The sequence below is a fragment of the Ictalurus furcatus genome, chromosome 10 (genome assembly GCF_023375685.1).
Source record: "Ictalurus furcatus strain D&B chromosome 10, Billie_1.0, whole genome shotgun sequence".
Lineage (NCBI taxonomy): Eukaryota > Metazoa > Chordata > Actinopteri > Siluriformes > Ictaluridae > Ictalurus > Ictalurus furcatus.
Window position 1 is genome coordinate 27,844,301 of NC_071264.1, and position 12,810 is coordinate 27,857,110.

General features: G+C 39.9%; 1 protein-coding gene across 2 annotated transcripts in view; it reads right to left on the minus strand.

Moving 5' to 3' along the window:
- mrvi1 (murine retrovirus integration site 1 homolog) overlaps positions 1 to 6,219 on the minus strand; it is a 37,847-nt gene extending 31,628 nt beyond the window's left edge. The window contains exons 1-3 of one of the 2 annotated variants that reach the window (XM_053634010.1): positions 6,057 to 6,219; positions 4,564 to 4,651; positions 1,618 to 1,661 (exon numbers count right to left, since the gene is read on the minus strand). In XM_053634010.1, coding sequence (XP_053489985.1) covers positions 1,618 to 1,661; positions 4,564 to 4,651; positions 6,057 to 6,194 — 270 coding nt within the window. In that variant the 5' untranslated portion in view covers positions 6,195 to 6,219. Of the gene's footprint in view, positions 1 to 1,617; positions 1,662 to 4,563; positions 4,747 to 6,056 lie in introns of those variants that run through there. The other variant, XM_053634011.1, reaches the window with a different exon arrangement.
- Positions 6,220 to 12,810: the final 6,591 nt, after the last annotated feature.

A 12,810-nucleotide genomic window follows, 5' to 3' on the forward strand; every position in this document is an offset into this window, starting at 1 on the left:
GATTTAGCACATAAGTTCTATCTAGCTAATTCAACATGCTAGTTTAGAAAAATACTTAACTAGCTAGCTAATTTATCTAGCTAAATTACAAACCTTAGCTAGCTAATTTTCCAAACTTAAAGTTAACTCCACATAGTTCTTTAGATTTGATGTCGAATTTCATTTCAGGAGGCAAATGAGACCTCATCCTGTATGAATCGGCAACAAACAAAACGTCGTACTAAGAAAGGGAAGGGGGGGGGGGGGAAGTTGAAACCTCAAACAACCTGAGATTTTTCGAGGACTCTGAAAGAAAGACCAAGTAAAAGCAAGGAGTGAAAAGAAAAAAAAAAATTCTCTCTTGGGGATTCACCACCGAGGGAGCGGATTTAAAAGTATTGAAAAGTATTTTCCACCCCTATATAAAATCTTACAAATCCCAATAATGTAGGAAAAGAACTTGTGTATGAACAATTAAAAAATTTCATGAATGCTGGTCATCTAGAAACAAACATTTTGGGTTCTGAATATAGAAAAAAAAAATTAATTTGAAGAAAGTAGTTTTATATACGATGTGGGATTTTAAATGCCGTTTCCACTTTATAAGCCTTATAAACCACCGTAACTAAAGAAAACTGACATGTGCATCATAAGGACAAACAAATTGACAAGGATATACGATATGACGTTATTGTGAAGTAGGTGGAGCTTAAAGCCTTTTCAAAATTGCTGTGTCAGAAATCCTGGTGGTTCGAGTGGACAAAATGGTGAAATTAAGAGCAATGTATACAAAAACGGATATTTCTACCTGTGAAATCTTCTGAAATATGGACATCATGGAACTTACAAGTGGAAAAGAACTGAAAATGTCCAACTACTGATGCAAAAAAAATAAAATAATGTAAACGATTTATATATAATTTACAAATGCTCAGGACTTTGCGTTTCTGCACATGCCCATTTTCTTAGTCAATGCAGACTCTCTCCAAATTGAATTTCAGATATCTGTGCCGTTTAGCCTATTTACAAACGGCTATACAAAGTTGTGAGTGCATAAATATTCACCCCCATTGCTGTAAAACCCCTAAATTAGTTCTGGTGCAATCAGAAATGACCTAATTATTTGAATCGAGTCCAGAGTTTGCAATTGAAGTGTCATACGATCTCGATATTAAACACACCTGTTCCTGAAAGAACATCATAAAGACTGAGGGCTACCAAATATTTATAAGTGTTCGACATATTGTTTAAATCAAATGGTAAGTATCTCTCGCTCGGTCCTAATTTATTTATTTTTCTTTAAATGCATTATTAAGGGCTATTTTGTGTATATTCATGACATTATCCTAAATAAGTCCATTTCTGTCCTAGGTTGTATCACTAGGAAAATGTGGGAAAGTTCAAGTGGGGGTTGGGGTGTGCGCACAAGTGTTTGGGGGAATTCCAAATCAATGATAAATCAGTCGAGTTGGCTCATAACATCCATCACCCAGGAATAAATCTTATTCCACCAAGAGCTACGTGATCCTTAAAACGTTCAAAGCTTCAACTGACACCTATAGCAAAAAGTCCAATCCATTCTGTGAATTAGTGGAGAAAGTAAGAGTGTAAAAATGTGCTGCGGAGCAGAGCTCTTACCTCTCGGCTGTTATCCTCGGCTCCTGCGTGCGAAAAGCAGCCACCTGTTTGAAGGGAAGTGGTTACAAGAGCGGTACAGGGGTTTATTTGCATCTCACTGGTCCATCATGCAAATGACCGAGTGTTACAAAGCATTAAAATGGACAGCCTTCTCTACGCTGACGTACTGAAGCAGGTTCAGACAGTGATTGGTGGTCGAGTTTTCCATACTTCTTTTCAACTCCCTCATCTCGCTCTCGCTCCGTCTCCATATCTATGGGCAACAATAACCTGGCAACCGTTTACATGAGCCGCTTGATCAGACCTGTGTGTGTGTGTGTGTGTGTGTTAATACCTTCAGGGCTGAGGAGGGACATGATGGTGATGGCGGAGCTGTTTCTCTGAATTTGTTCATAGTGACATTGATATTTCAATAAAAAAAAAAAAGAAAAGAAAAGAAAAAATGAACAGGATTGGAGAAATGAGTCTGCTTCATAAATCATGCTCGGCTCAGGCGGTTAAGTGAGAGAGTGCAGAGCTGTCATCCGTCGGTGAGATCAGAGATGAGGATGAGCAAGACACACACACACACACACACACACACACACAAGACTCCACTCCACAGCTCTTTAGCTGATACTCAGAGACTCCACTCCTGCTGTCTACGTAGGCTTGAAAGCCAGAATTTTTTTTTTTGCATCAGATTCTTTAAAAAAAAAAGCAGTTATTTTTATGAAAGAAGAAACCCCTGTTGTAGGGTTCTTGATAGAAATGTAAAAGTGTTCAATAGAACTTTGTTATCCATCCATTTCCTGTAACACTTATATAGGCGGCCGTGGCTCAGGTGGTAGAGCGGGTTGTCCACTAATCGTAGGGTTGGTGGTTCGATTCCCGGCCCACGTGACTCCACATGCCGAAGTGTCCTTGGGCAAGACACTGAACCCCAAGTTGCTCCCGATGGCAAGTTCGCGCCTTGCATGGCAGCTCTGCTACCATTGGTGTGTGAGAATGGGTGAATGAGACACAGTGTAAAGCACTGAAAAAAAGCGCTATATAATGTGCAGACCATTTACCATCCTACACAGGGTCTCAGGGGAGCCTGGAGCCCATCGCAGGACACAATCACACACAACGGATAATTTGGAAGTGCCAATCAACGCATGTGTTTGGACTAGGGAAGGAAACCCGGAGGAGTACACGGAGGAAATCCATGAAACACGTGGTAAACATGCAAACTCCATGAATACGGGCGGAGGCGTGGTTCAAACCCCCAGCCCCCAACCTGAGGTGCTGTGATGTGGGAGGAGTCAACTGCACATTTCACTCAACCTCATAGCAAACATTCTTAACAGAACACAAATACAGATTTTATATATATATTATATATAATATATATAATATATATATAATATATATATTATATAAATAACACACACACACACACACACACACACACACATATACACACACATATATACATACACACACACTTTAAAATGGCCTAATTACCAAACCTTCTGAAGTTTTACAAACAAACTCGCTTTTTTAGCATCTTGTTCTTGCCTCATCGCTTTTGTTTACTCCTTTAATAAAGGATAATAAAATCAGCTGCCTTCCTCGTTTCACCATATCCATGACGCGAGAGCACACGTGACGGAGAACTCGAGTACAATATGATAAACGGTTACCAATTAAGTCAGGGAAATACCATTGTGCTTTCGGAACAGAGGTGATGAACAATGATTATTATTATTATTTTTATTTTTATTTTTTTTAAATAAGTCAATATTGTAGCTCATGCAGAAATAAATGTTTTCTATATTCAAACCGGAAATGCATTGAAAACACCACACGACCATGAGTAGCATCCAGACGTTGCAGTTAAAAAAAAAAAATTGTTTAAAGTTATTACAGAAATCACCTGGAGAATATAATCTTGTCCGAATACATCTAATGTTTGACCTGCAAGTAAACTGATATGTTTTTGAGCTTCTCTTATTAAAAAAAAATATATATATATTTGTGTAAATGTTCCCTTAACAGAGGTTTCTTTCTTTCTTTTTTTTTTTTTTTTTTTTTTTTTAAGTGAACACAGAAATGCAAATATCTTACTATCAACTTTAATAAAAGCAGCCCATAAAAAAATATATATAAATAAATAATAATAAAAACCAAAAGACCTGGGGAATGGAAAAGGAACACAATAAAAACAGCTACACTAAATCATTGGAATCAAATAAACAATTTTGAAGTTGTAAATGGTGCAAAAAAATTTTTTTTTAATCTAGCATGAAGCTCCCTTGATCTCTAATAATCTGTAATAATCTCACATCATAACTCAAGAAGTGAACTCCAGCGAGAACATGCTGATGTTCACGCCTCTGAAAAAGCCTCCAGTGAACTTCCACATTATCCTTCATTTACCTGCTCATTTGCCATGCAAATGCAACGCTGTTCAACACACCAGACTGGAACAGGGAAAAGAACGGTCACATGATAACGGTCACGACACGCAAGATGAAGGTCACTTACTTTCCAGCTCCATTTACATTTTCTTAAGAGGGAAAATAAATTCTTAACGTGGCCCGTGTTTCATACCAGCGAGCTCATATCTCTCACACACACACACACACACACACACACACACACACACACACACACACACACACACACACACACACAGAGAAGAACCAGAAGTTTCTACCCTGTGTGTGTTTACTGTAGACAGCTGGCGTTTAAAGGAGCTTGGATGGAAGCCATCAAGGCCCCTAAGGATCAAGCAGGAAGAGGAAGAAACAAGTTCACTGCCCAGATGACCTTAAATAAATAAATAAATAAATAAATAAATAAATTTTCATTACCCAGAAATATAAAATAAAAGCCAAATTTTGTTGCGAGTGTGTGTGTGTCTGTCCCGGGGGTTTTGGGGGGTAACCAATTTTGGAATTAATCAGGAGTAGTTATTACCGTGTTTCGTGTTCATAGGGTCTGAGGTGAAGATGTTCCTGCTGACTGCTGGATGATGTCCGGCGTCCGCTGACCTCGCATCCGAAGACTTAAAAGACATTTGAGAAGCATTTTTTTTTTAACAAACAATTTTGATTTGGGAATCTAAAGCTTCTATTTATTTCATTACAACCAGAGTCAGATGCAAAGATTTCTACATCATAATGACAATATGAACAAAATAAATAAATAAATAAATAAATAAATAAAAGGTCATTTATAGCAACAAACAATGAGCCATTTAGCATAAAATAGCCAAATAAATGTTTATTAAAAGTATCCTTTAAACTTAAAAAAAGGCGTAAAATTGTAGTGAGGTCAATATTACAGAACCACGTCATAGCTAATATCTCAATATGCTGATATATATATATATATATATAAAATTTACTAATTCGATTTCTGAATTACGTTACATGACAACCTTCGAACAATACAACCGTTAACGTAACCGTTAACTAGCAAACCGATTCGGCTAGCAACATTACAAGCAGTGTAAAAAAAAAAAATAAACAACCCCAACAACAAATTGAGGCTTGCCTTGTACAAACCTTGTACAAATTTGCCTCCATAAAGATTCACGTTTACATCATATGTTCTCACATATCAAACACACACACACACACAAGCTTTGTCAGACGTTAGCACCTGCTGTACATAATTTGCCCATTGCAGACCTCTCAAAAAGAAGTCTGCTAGCATAGCGTCTCACGAGTCTACGGGTAAACCTAAAATGTCTGCTCAGCTGATCTGAGGTCAGTTTGAGAACCATGTTGGAATGTACAGGACATCGCGGTTTCCATACTGAACTTGACAACTAAACATACGAAGATCTGAGGTAAAAAAAATGTAAAACAATTTAAAAATACAATAAATGCAAAACCTTGGAAACTACCGAGACCCGAGTTACTGCCATGAATAGTTTGTCTTCGGTAATAACTTGTATTTCCGAATTTTATAGGTGCTTCCAACCTATGAACAGTTAAGATCCTGTTAGTTGTCCTGTAACTCTCCAAGATTGCTTGGCCGATAAATCGCCCATGTTCTTCCTGACATCTTTGTAAGAACTAGAACAGATCAGGTCTGGAAACCAAAAACAATGGCTTCTTTTTTTTTGGTGCTATTTAAATGATTTTGCCTCATCACCCAGAAAAATCCCCCAGAAACCTTGTGGGAAGCAAACTAGCCCATCAACTGTTCCCCCCCCCCCAACTTTTGACATCATTTGTGGTTGCTAATATTACGTTTCCTTGACTGTGAATGGGTTTTAAAAAAAAAAAACCTTCCAGTAATTGTAGTAAATTTCCACATACCCGAGTTTACTTAAGTAATGACGGAAACAGCAACTAGAGTTTAAAGTAATAAGAGAGTGATTTCATTGTAAATAAAAGTTCACAAGATTCCTGTTCCACGTCCTAAATCCTAGAGAAAGAACGTTGCACCAGAGGACATACCTTTGTGCAGGAGGAAACCCGAGCCTCCAGTCCTCTCAGCTGGTTCTCCGTGTCTGCTGTTCTGCTCAGCGCTTCCTCCACCTTTCGGCTGACGGCCTCCATTCTCTCCTTCATCCTCCTCTCGCTATCAGTCATCATCTCAGCAGCCTGCAGCGCCCTCGTCGTCACCACCACCTCCACCTTTCTGAGAGACTCCAGAACTTTCTCTGCAGCGACGCGTTTGCGCTCATCTTCAACCTGCTCCGTCTGTATGGCCACGTCGGACCTCTCCGCCCGGACACGGGCTTCTCCCAACTCTGGGCTTCTCCCAACTCTGCTCTTTTGGACCTAACGCGACCATTGTCAGAAAGGGTTTTGGGAACTTTTCCCTCCAGGTGGTTTTATAAACTTAACAGGAAGTGACTAAAAATAGTGACTAAAAATACACGTTTTTTTTTTTTTGTTAAAGAAAAACTAGGAATCATTTTGGTCTTATTTAACTCATTTCAATATCATATAATCCACACCACCATACTAATTTATATATGGTAGCCCCCTTAAAGTTACTCTCAACTGGAAAAAAAGAAAACGTGAAGTTTAAATGATCAACATCTTTTCAGTGACCGCTGATTCGAATAAAATGTAGAATTTGGGGTCATATTTGTATCAACAGCGCTAAAAGCACATCTTATTTGGGGGAAAAAACAGACCTTCCCAGCTCTTCTGTATAAAAATCCATTTGTAGGCGGGGCTACCAAAAAAGCTCCAGGGATTTGGACCAATTACATCCAATATGCAAATTATTACACATAGAAACTCATTTTATTTGCAGAACCTGCACACTAAACTAGCTAGCTAGATAGCATAGCTAATGTTTGATGGATATATGGTGTTTGTTATGGCAACATTATAGTTTTATTTAAATAAATAAATAAATACATACATACATACATAGATGAGGGAAATAAAAACAGTTTTGTACTACTTTATTAGGGGTTAGCTAACTAGCTAGCCAAGTTAGCTAATGTTAGTGACCTTAGGCTGTTAGAGATGGCAAGAGGACATGGGGGAAATTCTAATTTGCATATTCATAAATCCTGGTGGTTCTTAATGAGAGTAAAGGTGTTTTTTTTTATTGTTTAATAAATTACAGAATTTATTTTGAATCTAGATGGTTTTAATGGTATAGAAATATTTCGTCACTTGTATTTTAGTGGTAAATGATATTTTAAACACAGAAGAGCTGTGAATACACCAAATTCAGGACATGTTCACACACACACACACACACACACACACGCACGCACGCACGCTATTGCTATGAAGTACTAAACTAACGCCGTGCATTTCCTCTCAGTCACCTCCATCTGTGCGTCTTTCAGCTGGATCTCCAGAGCACTGATCCTCTCCTGCATGTCCCTGGTGGTGTCCTGGACGTCTCGGGTGTTCCAGTTCCTCTCGTCCTCTACCCTCAGAGCTCTCCACCAGGTGATGGGCGGAGCTTTGCAGACTTCCTGTGGCTGCCGGTGTGTTTCGACGTGCCTGCGCTCTGGCTGCTGGTCCCACGGGGGCAGAGGTCTGTCCAGCTCTCTCAGACTACAGCACACACACATACAAAAAGTGAACCGAGCCTAAAAATATTTCTATTCAAAAACAATTTCAGCAATCCAACTAGCTTCTTGGCTTAGTTTCTCTCTTGTGTTTCTTTTACATTTCAGAGATTATATTCAAATCATTTTGACCCATTAGTTACATTTGCATTCGAGCATCTTTTTGTTTTCATTTCCAAGCAGTCACATGACCTCCTCTTCATATAATCATTCACAAAACCCGCCATCAGTACGATCCCTGAGCATGTGAAAGGGTTTCCCCGTGTGTCCGTTTTCATTATCGTGCTATATACAGCTGACATTGTCTAGAATATATTGTAGCTTTCAAAAAGAAAACTGTAGACAGCTTGGGTTAAAAGTTTATCTCGTGCTAAATAATTCAAATAAGAGGCTGAAATAAACACTGCTTACATGGTCAACAGCTGTTTTTTGGAGCTCGCCTGCTCTTGCTGGTCCTGTAGGAACACTTTCTGTAATGATTCAGCTGTATATGCGTCCTGGAAAGCAATAAAAAACAAAACAAACATAATGTGGTGTTTAAGTTCCAGTTCACATCTGATGTGATCTTGAGAACAAGATTATGTAGTCAGGGCTATTGTTTTTTTATTTTTTTTAAAATTATTATTATTATTATTCATAGTTTTCTCAGTAGGCTAGTGGTTATAGAAGCGTTTTCTTCTTCTATCGTTCAACAATGGTTGGGGCAGTGATGGCTTGGCAGTTAAGGCTCTGGGTTACTGATCGGAAGGTCGGGGGTTCAAGCGCCAGCACTGCCAAGCTGCCACTGTTGGGCCCTTGAGCAAGGCCCTTAACCCTCTCTGCTCCAGGGGCGCATTAACAACCAAAGGGGGGGGTTTATGCTTAAACAAAACGCACCTCGATGCTGATACTACAACACACTCTACCTGTTCTGAATCCCACCACCTACTGCACTACGCACATTAGCTTTTAGTAGTCAGATTAATTAGCATGTACGGATGACCGACAGAAGCAGACGGGTTTGTGAAAACTGATGAAACTGAGCAAAAATTAAGCGCAAAGTAAACCATAAAGCTGTCAGAACTCTCCTGCAGCACAACGCACATTTAACTCGTTTGTATTCATTTAGTACACTTCATAGCTAGCTAGCTCGCTCACCATACTTTCACCATTTTATTTTTATTTTTTAAGCCTAGTCCAGGTTCTCAGCATTTTTTCCAGCTAAACCCATCCATCCATCTTCTACCGCTTACTCCTTCAGGGTCGTGTGGGGAACCTGGAGCCTATCCCAGGGAACATCGGGCACAGGGCGGGGTACACCCTGGACAGGGTGCCAGTCCAGCTAACCCCTACAACTTAAATTATTCCCTCTTGCCATTGTAAGCATGCTAATACGCTAATTGAAAATAGAAGTGAAATATATTACCTATTCACATTTTTCTTAACACAGTTTCGCTTGGAAAAAAAAACAAAACAAATCAAAAAAAACCTGCAATACCACGACAAGCCACTAGAGGTTCAGGAACCCCATGCTGGAGAAACCCTGGCCTGAGTCAGTCATGTTTCCAGGCAACAAAAACATGGCACTGGACAGCACACTGGAACTTTCAGTTACCAGGTGGACTAGCGAATACGTTTGCAATTTCATTCTTATTAAGACGCATACAGTATTTATTTATTTATTTACTTATTTATTAAGCCGTAGTTTCTCACCCGCAGCTCTGCAGACTTGATCTTGTGGATGAAATTGTACAGATCTCTCTTTGGAGATGAAGGAGGCTGAAGCTCAGACACCGAGCTGCTGTTTTCCTCGACACGTGCCCTCTAATACCAAAAAGAATAAACATCACTTCAAACCAGGAGCTGGCACCAGTCATGACAAAGAAAAAAAGTGTACAGCATGAACAGTAAAGGTTGGATGTGTGGATCAGAGTTTACCGGCTCAGCCTCCTGGATCTCACGGTGTAGGGAGTAATGGTTTGGGACAGCGGCACTTTTCGGACTTGCAGAACATATATCAAACCTGCCGTAAAGCAGCAGAACGGGTACACCGAGCGTTAACTGTGCTTAAGGGTGGCATTAAGTATAATCATGTAGAATCCCGTGATTTTCAATCAAATGGGTGATTCCATAATTAGGGCGCTATTGAGACATAAAGAATTTTTCAACATTGAAAAATAATTTATTTATTCATTTATTTTTAAAGTGTTATCCCGTATCACAGCCTACATTCTCCACAGTTTCTTTGCTGACAGGCTGCACTTAAATGAACAACCGGGTTGGGTTAGGGAATTAGCAAAACGCACAAAACTTGGTTAACTACGACCTTAAGTACATTCTAACTATTCATTTAAAATTCTCTATATTTGAATTTTTGAAAATTAATAGTTTACTTTCAATCTATAATTTGTGCAACACAGTTATACTTTCAAAAAAAAAAGTCAATATCATAGAAAAACCACAGGGTAAAAAAAAAAAAAAAAAAAAAAAAGAGAGAGAAAAAGAACGAAAGAATTTCATTTTCTTCTTCCCACGATCTTCAGGATATTCTGATCGTCCGACTTCCTGTTGCACATGTGACTTACTTATATTTGGGAATATTCCAAATATTTCATAGGGGTCGAATGTGCTCAGGTAACAGGGTTAGGTGAAGGAAATTATTTATTTATTTATTTATTTTTAAATGGACATCATTTTAATGATTAGCTTTAATTTTAAGATAGAGTTATAGCGAGCTGGAACAGGTGCAAAAAAACCCCCCAAAAAACGCTGTTTTCTAAAAAGTTTTACTTCACCCATATTTAAAACTTTTACTTTACACACACACACGTACACATTTATATAAATGTAATATCAGTGGGACACAAATGGCACCGCGGTCGTGGAATCACCCGTTAAAGTAGGCAAGTTGCTGGGATTTACCGTGAAAGTGCTTGCTGCGAGTGCTCCTGTAATCTCACCAGATCGCACTGCAGACCCTGAAAGACCAATAAATAAATAAATAAATAAATAAATAAATAGTTTATTTGACCAAATAATTTTTTCAAATATATTTTGAACTGAATAACGTGAACTCGGTACGTCGACGATTCTGTCGTAGTCCAGAAAAGTCTCCTTCAATTTCTGTAGTGTGACGTTTTTCTGAAAATGCCATCAAAACACACAAGTGGTTAATGAACAGGATGTAGAACACTAACACGTGTAACCAAATAACGGCTCGGGGTTTTGTAAATAAACTGATTTGTAAATTGTTCGCCGGAGCGTTCATACAGGAAAAATCTGGTTAGTTTAGAAAGAAAAAACAAAAATGACAGTGGAATGATTTTAGAGTAGCGAGTGCACTGGAAACACGTTCGTCACAGACACGCTGCCTGTCTTGAATAACGATTTAAGCACCCGTTTAGGAAACCCATTATGTGTTGTAAGTGTACAAGTGGCACCGCAGAGGGAAAGGGTGTAGGAGAAGTTGGTTTAAGGATTAAGGCAGGGGTGAAACAGAAAAGCAAACGGTATTGGCAGCGACATCCAGTGCAACGTGGAATAATGAAGCAGTAAATATATAAAGGCATGAAAATATGATGAATAGTGACGCAATAGAAAAGCATTCATCAGCACGAGAGATCGCAAGTTCGAATCCCAACATCGCTACATCCGTCCGTGTCTGGGAGTCGTGAGGAAAATTGCTGCTACGCTACATAACAGTTTACGTCCATCATTCGGTGTATTTATTGTTCTGTGTATATGGTTTCGTGTATTTATTGTCCTGCACTCATCTCACACTTGTGTATTTGCACTTTGTGTAGTCTTGTGTACCGTTACGTGTCGCACCGTGATCCTGGAGAAACGACATTTCGTTCCCATGTATACAAGGTATATAGCGGAGTGACAATAAACACACACTTGACTAGAAACTGGCTGTGCTCTCTAGATGGGAGTGTGTCTCTCTGTGTCTCTCTCCCTTTCGATCTGTCTGTGTGTGTGTCTGTCCCTATCTCTGTGTGTGTCTCTCTCCCTCTGTCTGTTTTTGTGTCTCTCCCTCTTTCTGTGTCTCTCTCCCTCTCTCTCTCTCGCTCTCTCTCTCTCTCTCTCACTCAGTCTGTGTGTGTGTGTGTGTGTGCCTCTCCCTCTCTGTCTCCCTCTGTGTGTGTGTATCTCTCTCTCTCTGTGTGTGTATCTCTCCGTCTTTCTGTGTCTGTGTGTGTCTCTCCTTCTTTCTGTGTCTCTCTCTCTGTCTCCCTGTGTGTGTGTGTGTGTGTGTGTGTGTGTGTGTGTGTGTGCGCCTCTCCCTCTCTGTCTCTCTCTGTGTGTGTCTCTCTCTCCCTCTGTCTGTTTTTGTGTCTCTCCCTCTTTCTGTGTGTGTATCTCTCTCTCTCTGTGTGCGTATCTCTCCCTCTTTCTGTGTCTGTGTGTGTGTCTCTCCTTCTTTCTGTGTCTCTCTCTCTGTCTCCCTGTCTGTGTGTGTGTGTGTGTGCGCGTGTGTGCGCCTCTCCCTCTCGGTCTCTCTCTGTGTGTGTCTCTCTCCATCTGTCTGTTTTTGTGTCTCTCCCTCTCTCTGTGTGTGTGTGTGTCTCTCTCTCTCTCTCTCTCTCTCTGTGTGTGTGTGTGTCTCTCCTTCTTTCTGTGTGTGTCTCTCTCTCTCTCTGTGTGTGTGTGTATCTCTGTGTGTGTGTGTCTCTCTCTCGCTCTCTCTGTGTGTGTGTGTGCGCGCACACGCACGTGTGTGTCGCTCTCTCTCTCTCTCTCTCTCTCTCTCTCTCTCTCTCTCTCTCTCTCTGATCACAGCAACTCTAGCCAATCATAGACGTTTATAGCTATGGTCCATCCACATATGGATGCGAATAAAATCCCCAAAACGCGCATAAAAAAAACACATGTGCTCAACTGAGGAGGATAATTTCTCATTTTATAAGACGCGCGTAAACTACGATGAAACCACGTTTCCAGAATTAAAAAAGGTCGTGACTTTGCCTCAAATCACGCGATTGGATAATCGGCTCGGAAAAGTAAAAAATGGCGGAGAGCGAGAAGCACCGGTTTTCCCCCAGAATTAAGGATTATGTTCTCTTGAACGCATGGGATGGAACCGGTGCTGTATTCACAAATATTTTATGCGATATTCCAATTTCTCCGTAAAAAATGAAATCCGCAAACGTAGCTTGCTAGCTCATGAAGTGACCTGAGGAAGA